General features: G+C 37.8%; 2 protein-coding genes across 2 annotated transcripts; one reads left to right on the forward strand and one right to left on the reverse strand.

The window, feature by feature from the left end:
• The first annotated feature begins 1,670 nt into the window (after nt 1-1,670).
• LOC116292717 (uncharacterized) lies at nt 1,671-6,714 on the forward strand. The gene is made up of 4 exons (XM_031700069.2): nt 1,671-1,716; nt 2,148-2,407; nt 2,737-2,848; nt 5,368-6,714. Exons 1-4 carry the CDS (start codon nt 1,671-1,673, stop codon nt 5,823-5,825), a joined length of 876 nt encoding a protein of 291 aa, XP_031555929.2. The 3' UTR covers nt 5,826-6,714.
• A 1,012-nt stretch (nt 6,715-7,726) lies between these two features.
• On the reverse strand, nt 7,727-14,533 carry LOC116292716 (uncharacterized). The gene is made up of 4 exons (XM_031700067.2): nt 14,339-14,533; nt 12,273-12,484; nt 10,755-10,806; nt 7,727-9,063 (listed from the first exon to the last, which is right to left on the reverse strand). Exons 1-4 carry the CDS (start codon nt 14,475-14,477, stop codon nt 8,606-8,608), a joined length of 861 nt encoding a protein of 286 aa, XP_031555927.2. The 5' UTR covers nt 14,478-14,533; the 3' UTR covers nt 7,727-8,605.
• Nucleotides 14,534-16,985: the final 2,452 nt, after the last annotated feature.

Consider the following 16,985-nt stretch of genomic DNA (forward strand, 5'->3'; position numbering starts at 1 on the left):
ATTACACGAACCGATTTTATTATTTTTACTTAAAGTTCCAATAATAACCTATGTAAACTAAGATCAACTGCGATCGGCTGTGAAAATTATCTGCTGAAAGTAAACTTGTAAGTTTGTTTGTCCGAATTTCGCCTTTGTCTTTGTTTTTATGACGTCACGGCTGCGCTGCGCTATTCAATTCGATTTCAAGTCATTTTTACTCGTAGATTCTCATTCCTGTTCAATGCTGATTTTGAGATAAAATAATGCTTTAAACGAATTTAGAAAACGTAAAAAGCGATGCGGATAAATTCTTATACAGTAGATAAATTTATTAAATAACAGCATCGATTTATCCACTGAATAAGGATTCATTCGTCGGATAGCGCTATCATCCACCCTTCGTACAACCGGTCCCTGAACTATTACCCCATGCCTGCATGTGTTTATTGCTTGTTGAGAAAACCATCTTACAGTACGGGCCAAAAAATGAAATCAGGGCAATTGTAGCTGTAGTTCTAATCTCATCTAATCTAATTCTAATCTAATCAATTCTTTGTTTAAGAAATGTATTTATTGAAATAGCATCAAAACCTAGCAACAAATCTTAACATCATCCACAATTATCAAAGATGACAGTTCAGTCTGTACAATGAAAATCATAAGTGATTTATAAGTCACTATACAAAGATGGAATATTTGCATTGTTTCGCTATATTGGAATTATCTAATATTATTCATCTACAAGCAAATTTCGGAATCAAGGGCGGATCCACGGATTTTTTGAAGGGGGGTCTCAGGGGAAAATGTTGTGGGCAAAGGAATCCCGGTCGCATTTTTACCACAGGAAGCCCATTTGACCTCAGGAATGATAGGGGGTCGCGACCCCCCCGACCCTCCCCCTGGATCCGCCCTTGGGAATAATTTAAAACAAAAAAGAATGGAATTCCAGAAATTACCAAAGGAAGGTACAAAATACGAGGAGTTTAGAAATAATAATGGTATTGTACAGAAGAAAGTAATTTGTATACCAGTTTCAAGCTTTTTCCAAAACAATTTGAAGGCAAGACTGATAAATCATGCTTGATATTACAAACCAGATACAGTATAACAAGGTTGTCAAATTTGAGATACTGAATTTTCATGTCAAAGTTTCCGTAACATTGTTACTTGGTTGAATTGTTTATATAACAACCTCTTTTTCCTTAGCTACAAGCAAATATTTTGCTTCATGATTTCATGGATTCTCACGTTGTCCCACTCGTCGGCGAGCTTTGACAATGTTAACAGAATCACTGGGTATCACAAAGAGGTGAGCAAAGTTTTTCTTTATATGGCTAATTGATATCACATAAAATTGAGCGAAACAGCGTGTGTTGAAGAAAAACAGAATTTACATTAAGAATCAATAAGTATCATGGGTGGGTGAGGTAGATAACGTAATAACATCCATCAAAGAATGTTATCAGGTGGGCCTTGACTCTCAGTATGGCATTTGAATACAAGTTAGTATTTGAGAAGGTGCATCTAAACTACAGATGTCATTCCAGAAGAGAAAAGTGAGTGGAACACATCAGCATATACGCGTTCAACTGAATTAAGTCATTCAGACTCGCATCGAAGGACAGTGAATACCTGAGTATCATCATCTACACGAGAATTTAAAAGTTTTACTTCCAATGGACTTCAATATGGCTGTCATGTGTATCTTCTATCTTATCTTGATGTTCCTATTCGGTAAGTCAACTGCATGTCAGCGTGCGTTGAGAAAACCCTTTTTTTGAGATAAAATGTTTATTTCAAGGCCAAAGAAAAATATAAAACTATTCGCAACGTGATGAACCTTGAGCGTTAAGTTAGTTGATTCGGAGAGTATTTTGCGACTTTCAATTGCCATTCGCGCTCATTAAATTTTAAAAACGTACGTAATTGTTATGAGACAGACTGAGATTATGTTTTTCGAAGAAAACAATTTAGGCACAATTTCTGTCTTAGAGTCCTAAACCTAAACCTGTTATAGCCTTGCCTTGCCTTGCCTTGCCTTGCCTTGCCTTGCCTTGTCTTGCCTTGCCTTGCCTTGCCTTGCCTTGAGCTGCACTTGAAAAGGATGTGAACGTTGAAATTTTCATAAGATTCACTTAATTAAAAATGTGACGGGTTTTAAACAGGAGAAGTAAGTGGCTGCAAAGTCATGAAGTTTCATAAACTTCTGAACAAAGCTCTGGTCAATCATATCATCAAAACACAGAAAACCAGAGATGACTCAGATTGCGACGTAAAGTGTTATTTGGATGATCGATGTATCTCCTACAGCTTTGGTACAAGTGCGAGTGGAGAGAAAGACATGTGTGAGCTGAGTGACTCGGATCACTTTATGCATCCTGGAGATCTAGTGGACAGACCTGGTGTTATCTACAGATTTGCTCAGGTAAGAGTATCGATTGTTTTGTTGTTTTTTTTCCCCGTAAAAAAGCTCTAGATCTGATTATAAGTGTCTTGGAAAATACTGGATTTTTCATGGTTTCATTGGTTTGAAAAGCGAACCATCTAAAAGGGATGCCATGAAAACATGATAATACTGGGAGATTTAGCTTGCTAAAAGGAAGCTGATGAGCGTTATAACTGTGCATGTACGTTTTGTTTCTTGGGAACCAGTGATAGACCGGATTAATAGACGTTCATTCGTTATGCTTACGCCTCCTTTTTAAGTTTTTAGTAATTTGAACTTTAAACATTCTTACCTACTTTAAACTTTAGAATAATTGCAAGTGCCCTGTTGGAGGGAACTTTAAATGCCGATTCAACTTTGCTGATGGGACACACCGATGTGAATGCAAACCTGGTTTTACTGGATCAGATTGCACAAACGGTGAGTAGGAAAAAAATCTATGAAAACGTTTTTGAATTAAGAATTTTTAAATCCAAATTTAACGCTGATTACAAATATGGAAATAAAAGAACTCGAAGGGGTGTCACGAGGTCGTTTTCGAGATATTCTTGTTTAAACATAAGCGTATCTACAACGTTTGAAGAAAAAGAAGTGATAAAAAACTTCCCATGAAAAATTGCAAAACGTTAGTGGTAATCAAGCTTTTGATTTTTTTTTCAGGAATCATAAATTATACATCTTCTTACGAATATAAGTGAAACGATTCGGAAAATGTTGAGAATTATAGTGAAATTTTATAGTGCTTGACAATTTTTGTCTAAAATGTACACTTACCGCTTTTTCTTAGTGTAAACTGAATTCATGTTATGTTTTTTAAAACTTTGTCAGAAGTTTCTTTTTATGTTCCCTTTCGAAAATTCAATTAATATGACAGTACTAAATCGATTTAAAGCATCAATAATTTCACGCATGCACATACGTTTTTCTCCTCGGTTACGACGAATGTGATTCGTTTAGTTGTGAACAATCTCGTACCCAAGAGAATTGTAATTTTATAATATCTCATTCGAAATCTTGGGATAATTGGAAAAAATAATCAAAAATATCCAGCTCATGATTTTTCAACTTTTTCCATCTTCATCCCAATCGCTCTATAGAATTACTGTAGAGTTATTGTAAGGTACTGTGCAATAATTATCGGGAGGGGGGGGGGTTCTAAAATTCTCCAAATTGGGCTTAAATTGAAGCTAAACCCCCCCTCTGCTAAACGTAAAATAACTTCTCACCCCTCCCCCTTTTGAAATGAAATAACTGTCAACCCATCCACCCCCCCCCCCCCCCCCCACCCCATACATCATAATACATCGCGACAATGCAAATATTGTGAGATGCAAAAATGAGGCCATTGAAATACTACAAAAGTGTGAACAAATATCATGATGATAGCTTGTTTTCTAAATGAAGTCGGAAACTCCAAACTGTACTGAGCTGTCATCATAAATTCAACTCAGTAACACTGCACTTTATTACTACTGGTATTGAAAGAAACATTAGAGATTTGTTGGATAGCATGGATAAAGCTATGGAAAAGTACTATGCTACCTATATGATTGAATCGAAATAAAATTCATTAGTTTCACGGAAGAATAAAGAAAATAAGAAAAAAGCTGATAAACGCAAATGCTCGGCAACAGAACATACTTTAGGAAGAAAAGGGCATGTGTTATATTTAATGACATCCGACAACTTGTTAATATTGATGAGGACACTCTACTAATATTTACGATCTCAAACTGACAAATCCTGCCTGACGGTTCTTCTTTCTTCGAAATGTTTTGTTGGGGAAGCCAAGGAGCTTGTTCAGAACTTCTGTTTTAATCCTTGACATAGCACTAAATATCATCAACATAAAGCTAGAAGAATTATTACAAAGCAAAACAAAAAAGACATGATATAGTCAGTTGTCTTATACTGTATACAGTCAATCAATATGGCATAACTTTACCACAGTATAGTATAGAAAGTTGTGACTTGTACTGTTTTTAGTTACTGTTTTTAGTACTGTTCTTATTACAAAGGATACTCAGTTTATACATTATATTTCAACACATATGGTTTTGAGGTTGCACCTGTGACAAGATGTGTTCTTTATACAGTAAAAAATATAACAATGAATGTTATATGCATCTTTTCTATTTTATAGCGAACAAAATCCCAAATCGACTTATGACCCCCCTTTTCATACTTAAGCAATTAGCTTCTAACCCCCCCCCCCCTACCCTACACTTCAATTTAACTTTTGACCCCCCCCCCCCCTATTAATTTTAGAACCCCCCTCCCGATTATTGCACAGTTCCTAAGTAATAGCATAACCTGAGGTTGATTGGTGATTAAACGTCTCCGAAAGCCTAGGGAGGTTTTTGTTGAAATTCCTACACCGTAGACAGCTTTAATATTTTGATTACCTCGGGATCCAATCTTTCCAGAGAGACATCGCTAACATCTCTCGGCATATGAATAGTGAGGAGGGACATTAAGTCTAAATATCCCTAATTATTTTAAGTATTATAGGATTTCTATAGGTATTATAGGAACTATAGTCTATTGTTAAGCGGGGAAAATTCCTGTGAGTCGCGCAAATTGGTCCCCTTTTCCCCAAGGCCAGGCAAAGCCTTGATTAACACTGTAATCCATACTATTAAATAACTTTGTAATTAGTACAATGTCTTAGCAATCAGGTTGCTGGATAAAATAGCCATTTCAAAATATATATAATAATAAAAGATATCAAATAAAGTTAATTAGTTCTAATGCAAAAAATTGGAATTTTAAAAATAACCGCTACGCTTTTTCATATATGAACGACTTCGTAGCGGATTGTAGTTCATCCCTGTACACAATGTTCCTATTCCCTGGTCAGACCTTCAAAAACACTGCTACCTCACTAATACTGCATGCCATTGACACTAACTATTCAGTTCAATCTTATTGCATCGTAGAATGGCTTAAAGTCGGTACTGCAGTGCGCATTGGTTCAAAGAATGATCACTTTGGAAGGTTTACTATTCCAGTTGCCTGCCATGTCTTGAACTTCAAACTTATTTATGTGTCTGGAGGTGGAATATCGTGGTCAAATGGAGACACCAAAGCCTACTGGGGAACTACCTATAGACGCGACAACAAGGATCTTAATCTACACATCACTGATGCCGACAACAATAGAATCAGTCCACCACCTGATTTCCCACTAACTTACGCTAAGTCCGGTTACATGATATACCAGTTGCCAGGTGTGACCAACATGGACCCAGAACTTACATTCCCTGAGTTGTCACCTCCCCTAGCAGTGACAGCAGGCAAGGAGTTCAGGATATGGGTGGATCAAGATCTGAACAACGTATATGAAGGAAACAACGAGGGACAAACTTGTGCTGATGTTTGGATAACGAAATACTAATTATTCGTCAGTTAGTTTTGTCTGATTCCTTTTTTTTTCAACTCAAGAGATGATAAACAAAACTCTTTATTGGATTCCCAAAATGGCTGTTGTTTTAGAAAAATTTCAATAACAATATACCACGATATATATCTTGATATCCCACGATTTTGCTGACACTCTAACCTGGATCATAATATTGACGTTACGTTGATTTTGTTAGATTTCTTGGCAAACGAAACTTCAATCTTTGCGGACTAACCTCAGTTGGGTCTGACAACCTTTTGAAATAGTAACCTATTCCACATACTCCCATTCATGCTCAGTTGATATATAAGAGATGGGATGAAATATTAACCAGCGGTCTAAGCCAAGCTGGAACACCTTGGCTTAGGGGTGCTGTCAAATACGACCCACGTGGACCCATGGGTAGGTGGGTGGGTGGACCGTCAGTCCAGCTCGTTCCGCTGGCAAAACTAAGCAAGAATGAGTGCATTTACTCGAGGCGCTTTTATAGCCAATCCGTGGCGTTATTCACGTGCACATAAATATGCAGTAGTGCTAATGATCGATTATTTTGAGTTATTTCATTTTCGCATATCATTAGGAGTATTTAGAATAGGTGTATAACTACATGACATACATGACATTATTCGATCGCTGTAACTTCAATGAATGACTTGATTAATTTTATACAGAATATCAATGAAATGTTCATATAAACACTGTTTATATTCTATCAACACACGTTCTTCCTTTCTTTGTTGGGATGTTGGATTTTGAATTTATTTTTCGGGGTTGCACCCTCCACCCTCCCAAAAATTCAAACTCTGCTATATGACCCCTGATAATTTACCACAAGATCTGAAAGTTAATTACATTGATTTGCTGTTGTTGTTGTTGTTGTTGTTGTTTGGTTTTGTTTTGTTTTTGCATTGGGATAAATAAAAGTTTGAAAACAACAATGGTAGTATTAATTTTTTGACCACACACACTTTTTATTTCTCAACTAAAAGAAAATGTAGAAGTTTTTGCTCTACAACATGGCTCCCATGCATGAAACCACAAAGAATGGTTGAGCACCCTAAAGGTTAGGGCGGCAAGGCTTGCTATGACACACAGCAGCTGGATAGAAAAGCGTTTTAATAACATTGAATAACAAAGTTACAGAAATTCAACTCCGTTCATAATAGAATGTCTATTCACATGAGTAAATATTCGGCACTACAGCGACTCGCCACTCTCCCCACACCCGCTCCCCTCCCACCCTTGTCATCCTGGGTCCAAACATCACTTCTCAGAAGTTTCGGGATTTCGGCTCAACGCTATCCCGGGAGGAATTACAAACTGACCAGGAAGCTCGGCCGAAGCATAAGAGAGAGGTTAGTCGACCACTAGAACGTAGATAATTAACCCCTTGCTATGACCAGTAGACCCGATTTGTTATTTCGGTTTTCGGTTTTTCTTGAGTCAAAGAGGTCATGGATGGATTTGGAAAGGGAATGAGGGAGAATGGTCGGTCCAAACGCCCTTGAACTGCAATCGAATCTGCAATCGAACCTGTACAAAAGTAAGGGTACCTTCAGGGTCTTTTGGTTTGGAATTGACCGCATCTGGTATTTCACTTAAATTGAACCCAATCCCCGGCCAAATCCATGGCGCAGAATGCCCGGACATATTGCCTTTGCCGCCTCATTTGCATACGCTCGTAATCACTGAAGCGCGCGGGAAGTTTGAGTTAATCCGAACCTAGAAGTTTACTCTTCTCAAGTCACTGATGGTTAGTAGGGAAAAATAGCTGTGAGGATCTATATGAAAACACAACACCCAACCCCATCACGTGTTGAACACGTGCGACACAATATCTTATATAAAATCAGCAACATTTATCAGGTTTTATTGTTGGTTTAACAAGGGATTAATAGATCACATGATGATTAACATAGTACATTATAACGAGGCTTGATTGACAGCTGCAATAGATAATTGATAATACAATAATCCTAATCATATAAAAAATGAAACTCTAAATGAGCCCTAAAGACCACAAGCAACATGACGGTAAAGACATTTCGAAGCCAAAATCTTTCCATACCAAACGATTCGACTCAATTCGTTGAGCAAGTACAAAGTCTTGAAACTTTTATGTACAATTTTCTTCATACGATTAATACTAAATAGAAATTATCTTTTTTTTTCTATTATGAAATAAAATTCCCTGGTAATCCTTACAGGGCTCTAACAATAAAAGAGAATACTTTTTGCTACGATCGGAACAGGTGCAGGAGCCCCCGACTTCGAGTTTAAGTCTCACTCTACAAAAATCACAATGTTGCATTTTCACGGCTGTGCACAATAGTCCCTTTCACAGTTCCCTGTGCCATCTTGAAAAGTAGCCGTGCCTTTTAATTGAAGCGAGACGAACGGTGAGCCTGCTATGACAGAGACCTTTTTTAACACCTTGGATAATAATTCACATGTCTCTATCATTGCAAGCTCACCGTTCGTCTCGCTTCGATGTAAAGGCACGGCTACTTTTCAAGATGGCGCAGGGAACGGTGACGGTGACTATTAAGAGAAAAGCCATCAATCATCATCATCGACTGTGATTGATAATGCAGTTTAAGTGTCTGTCAATAAACAAGCAACGGTTTGAGTATATCCTTTACTGTTAATTAAAAATAGAAATCGAAATGTTTTGAATAAACGAAACATTTTCCTGATAGAAGTATTGTATCTCTTATGCGAAAAACCGCTGTACCAAATGACTAGTTCTGATTAGTTCTAGCAAAAGAGTAGCTTTAGTATTTCTTAATCCAAACATCAGCACAAGTTTGTCCCTCGTTGTTTCCTTCATTTACGTTGTTCAGATCTTGATCCACCCATATCCTGAACTCCTTGCCTGCTGTCACTGTTAGGGGAGGTGACAACTCAGGGAATGTAAAATCTGGGTCCATGTTCGTCACACCTGGTAACTGGTATATCATCAGAGTATTAAACGAGGGATACAATGGGAAGTCAGGTGGTGGACTGATTCTATTGTTGTCGGCATCAGTGACGTGTAAATTAAGATCCTTGTTGTCGCTTCTATAGGTAGTTCCCCAGTAGGCTTTGGTGTTTCCAGGTACCCACGATATTCCACCTCCAGACACATAAACAAGTTTGAAGTTCAAGACATGGCAGGCAACTGGGATAGTAAACTTTCCAAACTTATCATCTTTTGCTCCAATACACACTGCACTACCGACTCTGAGCCATTCTACGGTGCAATAAAATTAAGCTATCATTCTTTGATGCCAGACTAACCGGTTAGTTCTAGAAGAACTTTAGTAGTAGGAAGAATAGTGATCCACTCAGGCGGCTCGGACGTAAAACAAAATCGACTTGAACCGCTATCCGCCCTACTACTACAACATTCTTTAATGTGTAAAAGTATATTACAGTCAGTTTTGGACTACCATTTTCCACAACTATTTCTTCTTCTCCTTGGTTTGGGATCGCTTTAATACGATGGGAACACAGGTATAAATCTAGTCAAAACAAAACGAAAACTACGAGAAAAGGGGGTAAAGTCTATTTCGTCCCGGGCACCTTTTGCAAAGTTGAAAATGCATGGGACAGCAATTTCTTGCCTGATATTTGCAAATGCAACTATCATCTGGACGGACACCTTGGTAGAACCACCCTATACGATCCCCAAAAGGTCTCCTCACGTTTGTACCGAAGATGGGTCCCATGTAAGCAATGCTAACCTTTTACAAAATAGTCTTAACCAGGAAACGTTAAAGTGCATACCATATATCCGTGAAGAAGTTAAATAACAAAATTGCACAAATTAGTGCAACGTTTTGTAGATCTACGCTCCTCTGAGGCCTACTGAACTTACTTAAAGTGCTAGTCTTACGAAAATATTAATGACGCAAAAAAATCCCCGATTTCCTATATGCTCAAATAGGTTATAATGTTCACCAATAAGCAATAACTGGTTCGAAAAAGAAACTTTTTCCGTCTAAATTCTACTTCCGAAAATTGTTAAAAGCTCGTCCGCCATTACTATGAGCAGCGATTTTGTCGTTGCATTTTAATATATGTGTGACGTCATACGCGCAACTGGCATCCTTTTTATCCACACTATTCTAAATACTCCTAATGATATGCGAAAATGAAATAACTCAAAATAATCGATCATTAGCACTACTGCATATTTATGTGCACGTGAATAACGCCACGGATTGGCTATAAAAGCGCCTCGAGTAAATACACTCATTCTTGCTTAGTTTTGCCAGCGGAACGAGCTGGACTGACGGCCCACCCACCCACCCATGGGTCCACGTGGGTCGTATTTGACAGCACCCCTAAGCCAAGGTGTTCCAGCTTGGCTTAGACCGCTGGTTAATATTTCATCCCATCTCTTATATATCAACTGAGCATGAATGGGAGTATGTGGAATAGGTTACTAATTACTCTACAGCATTCTCTGTAAGAAGGCATGACTTGGTTTAAGGCTTGTTTTTAAATCAAAAATATTCGAAATTTGGTTGCAATTACACATTGTGAAAAGCCGCGAATTTTGAAGGGTTGCGCGTATGACGTCACTTCCTTCGAACCACTAAAAGTTGGCAGGAACGCAATCTCTTAATGGCGGACCCAAACGGCCAAACTTTACTAGCTAAATACAGCATCTTCCCAGTCTTGTATCGAAAAAGAATTTGGACAGTAAGCTATATTACGTTTTATATGGTACAATTTTCAGGGACGGTGTCATTTTCGTAAGACTAGCACTTAAAGTTATTCACGGATATAAGGTGTGCACTCTATCATATATTTTTCTTATACTTTAACTCCATCAAAAGGACAAGCATTAAATAGTTTAATCGGAAAAAAAAAAAAAATTTGTGCAAACGCCTGTAAAAATATACATTTTTAAACAAAACCCGTTCCTCTTCTTACCTGTTCCCAACTGACAGTGTAGCCCTGTCCTTGTGCTGCAAGTTTCTCCGCGCTGTAAAAAGAATCCAACATTGAAAATGGTAACGGTTTTGGCATAATGATTGAGGTATGCAGCAGAGGCCAAATATGAAGGAGTTATGGGTGCATGATGTACGCTTTCATGGGAACCATATGTTAAAAAGTTGACGAAATCTTTTAATTCACAATTGAAGTAATAACTTATTGTATATCTGTCTGGGGAAGGTGTTTCACTACCTCTGTTTTTTGGATCTATTGAAGCGTTACACACGAAAGCTGCAGGAATTATACATAGTACCTCCTTCTGTAAGTAATCAAGAAAGTACATTGGCAGAGTCTTGGGAATATGTATGAGAAGAAGCTAGCTATAGCTATAATTATAAACTCTGTAGATGATCATAAACGTTCTTCAATGTTTAGACAAGTAAAGTCTGCAAGAAGAGGAAATTTAGTTGAAATGAATACAGCAATATCAGACTTTAGCAGACAATCATGGTTCTTTAGTTGTTTGGAATAACTTAGATAAGGACATTAAAAATGCAGAAAATATTTAAAAAAATTAAATCTGCGTTATATGTAAAAAGAAGATCTGGAATGGTAGAATCAATAAGTTTCGTTAAAGGAACGTGCAACAATTTAAATAAGAGAACAGACGTTTTTATATTATTGAATTTTATTATAGTTGTTGCTGTGCTGTGCTGTGCTGTGCTCTCTGTGCGAAGAATCCTTTCACTGTTTTTAGTCTTGAGCTGCGAGGTGTTCTTGTTGCAGCGAATTGCACGGTTATTTCATAATTTTCATAATTATGTACACAGTCAATGTCATTAACGTTGTCCACCGAAAAAAGACATTTACACATTTACACATTTACAAATTTAGACACTTAGACACTTAGACATTTAGACATTTAGACTAAAAGAAATATCTCATGTTTCCTCAAACATTCTGGCATAAAACAAACGCCGAAACACCATTCTCCACCTTAAATCCTCACTAAATGGTCGGGGCATTCTGGATTTTCGATTCACGAGTTGAATTTTACATCTAAAGTTCAGGCTGACGCACACGAGGCAAAGAATACATAATGACACACGTGATATTTCTTTTAATCTAAATATATACATATACGTACGTACGTACGTACGTACGTACGTACGTATGTATGTATGTATGTATGTATGTATGTATGTATGTATGTATGTATGTATGTATGTATGTATGTATGTATGTATGTATGTATGTATGTGTGTGTGTGTGTGTGTGTGTGTGTGTGTGCGTGCGTGTTTGTGTGTGTGTGTGTGTGTGTGTGTGTGTGTGTGTGTATGTATTAATGCGCCACCTCTCACCGCTGTTGTCGTAATAGTAAGTTCGATCCTCAGGCCTGTAATCGTAGGTGAGCGCTGTAATTAACACTACATGTTATTTCATGGAAAGGAACTGGAGTACAGGTTTTTCTAGTCTGAGATAAAACAATTTCTAGACCGTTGTCTCTTTTATTACCTTCACTGCAAAGTAATGAATGAACCCAGGCCTTGGCTCCTTACCAAGAACTCCGGATTGGAATGTTCCTTGACTGAGCTCGCAAAGGTGTTCGGGATTTCCTGAAGTACCAAAGTTTACTGATTGACAGCTCGGCTCCTTAATGCACGCAAATACACATCCAAAGGCATCAGATACTTCAAGAATCTTGAATACCAACTTTACAGCATAACCTTAAATTGAAAAAAAAGTAATTTTTTTTTTTTCAAACGAGATATTTTTTCAAGTTTCAAAATGTCTTGGAGATTTTTGGATGGCCCCTAGTTCCTCTAACTCAAGTGAATGTCCTTGGATTTTTGGGTTTTTTGTCAGAACTGTATTTTAATTTACCGTTAGTATTTGTGAGTATAAATGAGTCTGTTATCAAGAAATAGTGGCAGCTTTTAGGAATTTAAAAAAGTTATATTCCATGCAAAAAGAGGGAGTTGAGTTTATTCAACTATAGCTTGTGCCACGTTGGCGAACCCATGGATTGAAAATAATATGATAATTATGGACTTTTTTAACGACAGTAGAGAAAGGCTTTCTAACCAACTAAAACCAATACACCAGCGTGAGAAAATACAAACAATATTTCAGTCAAGGTCGCTAAAGTGAATGTCACGTTGCACAGCCCAGATTATAGTTTTTTCTAATCATATTTCCGTTTCAGTCAAAGGTTTTACTGTGAACACTGTTGTTTAACAGAAATGAATACGATTAAACATATCTTAACAGCCCCCCCCCCCCTCCCCCCAGTAATAAGCTCCACCGATTATAAGCCGCACGCGGGAAAAACCCTTACGAGCTTGTATGAGCCCAGGTCTTATGACAGTAGGGTAGGTGCACAAAGAATGCAAATGAAACTATGTCTAAACTAACAGCCATCTTGAGAAGTGGTGTCACTTTCCAAGGATTTGCAGAACCGAGAAGAAAAGAAGTAGAGGAAAATCATGATCAATAATCCAATAACCAGCCTAGAATTTGCTAGTCTCCCCCACAGCCGCTTTCAGTGTCGTCACGCAGCGCTTTCTCCCCTGAGTAGCTACTCAGGGGAGAAAGCGTTGCGTGACGATACTGAAAGCGGCTGTGGGGGAGACTAAGAATTTGCAGAAGCAAACACATCAAAAATCCAATAATGGGTAAGCGATAATTGAAATGCTAAAGTTTGCAGATGGGAAAGGGTAATTAAAAGAATGAGTCATTTGTCGTTACGATACCGGAGCGAATTTGTATACAGTTCTTCACATGGGGCGTGTATTTGACATATTGAAGTTAATTTATTTGTTTATTAAAACTCGTAAGAGCTCAATTACACACGGCGACGATCAACAGCGATGATATTTCATGTCTTAACATGTTGTTATATGATTTTAAGCATGCGCATCGTAGCGCAGAACAGATGCAAGACAATAATTATGGAAAACGTTGGTCGAACTGTTTTATGGTGGCATGATGATGGTAGGACACCATGCCGCGAACAGTTTGTATGCATGGATGACTTAACGACGCCCTGTTGAACTGGCTGAGGCGCAGATGCCCAAAGGAAGCTTTTCAAGATCCAAATAATAATCAAAAGAATAAAGAGACCACCGCTCCAAAGGCACTTGCCCTTCTTCTTCCAGCGATTTGAACATCACGATTCAATACCATCTTTGGTCTTTTTCATCTGAAGTTCAGATCAATGGCGAAAGTTCTTCCGAAATATATTAACTTTGATCAACACATTGTAGAGTAATAGTTCGAGGGTTTTTCCAAAATCGCTCAAAAACGAAAAAAAAAATTCTTCAATTTTATCGGTCATCGAAACAATCACTGGGTTGATATAACTCAGGGAACGGCTAATTTATGTAACACACAGAAACCAGAGAAAGCCCTTGAATCAAGTGAAAAGAGGAATCAAACCCAAAACCCCAAAGAGGGGAGGTCTAGAGGCGAGGGTACAACCGCTATACCGCCCTTGACCATCCAAATCCTTACAGATAATGGGCACATACGATATCATGATCAGCCGGAAAAACGAGTGAAATAAAAAAGTCAAAACCAACCTTGGATGCTGGAAAACAATCCTGTTCCCTGATTAGGCTCTCGCTGTATATTTAAGGTGAGATTTTCTTCGCTTTTACAGCCAGAAAAAACAAACAACAGAGCAACAAAGCGAATGGAGCTGTAAAATCTAAAAGCCATTTTTGATCGAGCTAGAGTTCGGTTGGACTTCCTCGGTTCCTTGTTAATCGTATTGTTTCTTCCCACTTCACAAAGGCCATGCAGAATTAATCAAATAACTGTTATCAAATCTCGCGTTCTGATTGGTTGGAGGTGCGTGCTTTATGATAGCACGCGCATGCACTTTCACTTGCGTCATTCCTATCCAAATAACAGTTATTGTAATTTTTATTTTATAAAAGAAATAAGAAAAATTGTTTGCTGCGCTGGGTGGAGTATAAAGCACTTGAGGTTGGCGGAACGCTCGAGAAATGTCGAGAAGCACAAGTGCACCGCTACGCGTCGACGCTTCTCCTAATATTATATTTTATATTTTACAACCACCACTCCCTGTACGAGGCTCTTCCGTGGGTTCCCTCCACGCGCACTACCACTACACTTTATATTTACAATATACAACACTCAACTCAGATGTTGATTTTTACGGAGGGAGAGGAAACCGTAGAACCCGGAGAAAACCCTCGTGGCATAGGAGAGAACAACACATCAAACAAAATCAATTCACATATGATCCGGTCTGAGCCGGGGCTCGAACCGGGACCACAGTGGTGAGAGGTAAACCACTACACCCCCATGCCACGCCATATTTTCTCGTGTTCTGCCAACCCCCGCGTGCTTTATAACCGCACACAGCACGCGCTAGCGTTTTCTATTTCTTCCATAAAACTGTCGTCCTCAAAAATTGTTGATAACTCGAGCTTTAGGCAAATGAAAATTAAAAGTTTGATTTTCTGTAGGTAGCTTTATGGTCAAGACAGGCTCACAGGTGAAAGATGATACTTGATCGGTATAATATCCAATCACATGATAAATTGTGAATTATGACAGTTAATTCTTTTTATTAATCGTTTTCTTCTTCTTTAGTCTCTTTTTCTTTCCTTTTTTCTTCTTCTTGTTGTTATCTTTCTCATCCTCCTCCTCCTCCTCCTTCTTCTAGTTTCGTTCTCTTTCTTCCCATTTACGTTTTTCTTTATTTATTTTTCTCTTGTTTTTATTTTACATACTGGCTAGACATAAAACTCACACCTGTCATTTCTGTTATTTCTGTCAGTATTTCTTTCTATACGTTAGTTATTTTTATTTCATTTTTGCACTTCTTGTTGTTTAAAGTGGTTTTTCTTTCATTTTATGATGATGATGTTGATGATGATGATAATCGTACACTACTTATAAAAGTAATAGTTTTACTGATGTTCACCAACGTTAACTGTTTTTTTTCCAATGCTAGTTTATTCCATCTTTAAGTTCATAATCTGCGCCAACAAATGTCTAACTGTCAATAGTCTAGCCGCTTTACTTATACATCAAACGATATGACCACTTAAGGACGTTCATGGGCATTGTACACGCGCATCCTTTCTACACATGAATTTAGTGAGCGTGAGCTAATCATGATGACGTCATTACAATGTTTTGATAAGCAAAATATTATAAAAACGTCTTTAATCTATAGCTCTAAAACGAAGTAGGGCATCCCCTTTTTTATTCCGTTTTTTGAAAGTACTCGGTAATACCTAACTTATCTGACGAGCGATGGGATAAAATATCGAAATTATATATTTTGTGTATAATTGCCAATATAATTTCACACGACGGGAAGGCTTCAAGTCCACACTTATAGCACAATGACATTTTATATTTCTAATTTTCCGCATACATTTTAAATGCTACCTAGTTATTTGGTTATTTCCTAGTCTTCTGTGAAAAATGGGGACGACCAATTTATTTTTTCAATAAAATATGACATGTTTCACATGCAGCTTTTCATTTTTACCTTGTTCGCGTGTTTTTACGTAAAAAGGGTGAACTTCCACGTATTCTTACGGCTAAACAAAGTTGGGGACCCCATTTCTTATTTGCTTATTTTACTTCTAGTATGATGTTCTTTCATTGTGCAAAATTTTTTAAAAATCTGACGATGGGATCTTTTGCCCATGAACGTCCTTAAAACTCTGCTTGCTGCTTGGTGCAAAGCACTAAACTTATTTTAGAAAACGTACATACTTTATTAAAAAGGGGCTGGGATGCGTAGTTAACTTTTCTAAAATGGTTGATGCCCTCCTCCTTTCACTCAGTAAGAAATTTCTCTACACAGCTCTAGTCATAATGAAAAGGTTTGACCTACTCTCCATGAAATTTCAAATTTTCATTGATGACCCTCCCCTATGAATCCTCACTCCTCCACCCCTTAATACCCCAACAAAAAAACGTTCCTTCCCTCACAAAAGGTAAATAAACTTGCTCTTTCCCTGTGTCCTCCAAACAGATATGGAGCGTTTTCACTCACGTGACAAGGCAGCCATATTGGTATACCAAACAATAGAAACTTTCTGCACAATTTTTGAATAAAAATAGAGTTTAATTCCCGGAGGATAGGAAATGCATTGTTTTAGTAAACCAACATGGCCGCTGTGACGTCACGTGAAAACACTTTATCGAGTTGGAGGACTGGGGAGAGCGGATAACTAC

Source organism: Actinia tenebrosa, unplaced genomic scaffold, assembly GCF_029948245.1.
Source record: "Actinia tenebrosa isolate PJP-AT-01 unplaced genomic scaffold, QUT_ActTen_1.0 PGA_scaffold8__29_contigs__length_14323225, whole genome shotgun sequence".
Lineage (NCBI taxonomy): Eukaryota > Metazoa > Cnidaria > Anthozoa > Actiniaria > Actiniidae > Actinia > Actinia tenebrosa.

Coding starts and splice junctions, on each gene's coding strand:
- LOC116292717 (XM_031700069.2), top strand. CDS start 1,671: ATGGCTGTCATGTGTATCTTCTATCTTATCTTGATGTTCCTATTCG. Junction 1,717..2,147: donor TATCTTGATGTTCCTATTCG/GTAAGTCAACTG, acceptor GGTTTTAAACAG/GAGAAGTAAGTGGCTGCAAA. Junction 2,849..5,367: donor TGGATCAGATTGCACAAACG/GTGAGTAGGAAA, acceptor ATTGCATCGTAG/AATGGCTTAAAGTCGGTACT.
- LOC116292716 (XM_031700067.2), bottom strand. CDS start 14,477: ATGGCTTTTAGATTTTACAGCTCCATTCGCTTTGTTGCTCTGTTGTTT. Junction 10,807..12,272: donor TTCATTACTTTGCAGTGAAG/GTAATAAAAGAG, acceptor TTCTTTTTACAG/CGCGGAGAAACTTGCAGCAC. Junction 9,064..10,754: donor ACACTGTCAGTTGGGAACAG/GTAAGAAGAGGA, acceptor ATTGCACCGTAG/AATGGCTCAGAGTCGGTAGT.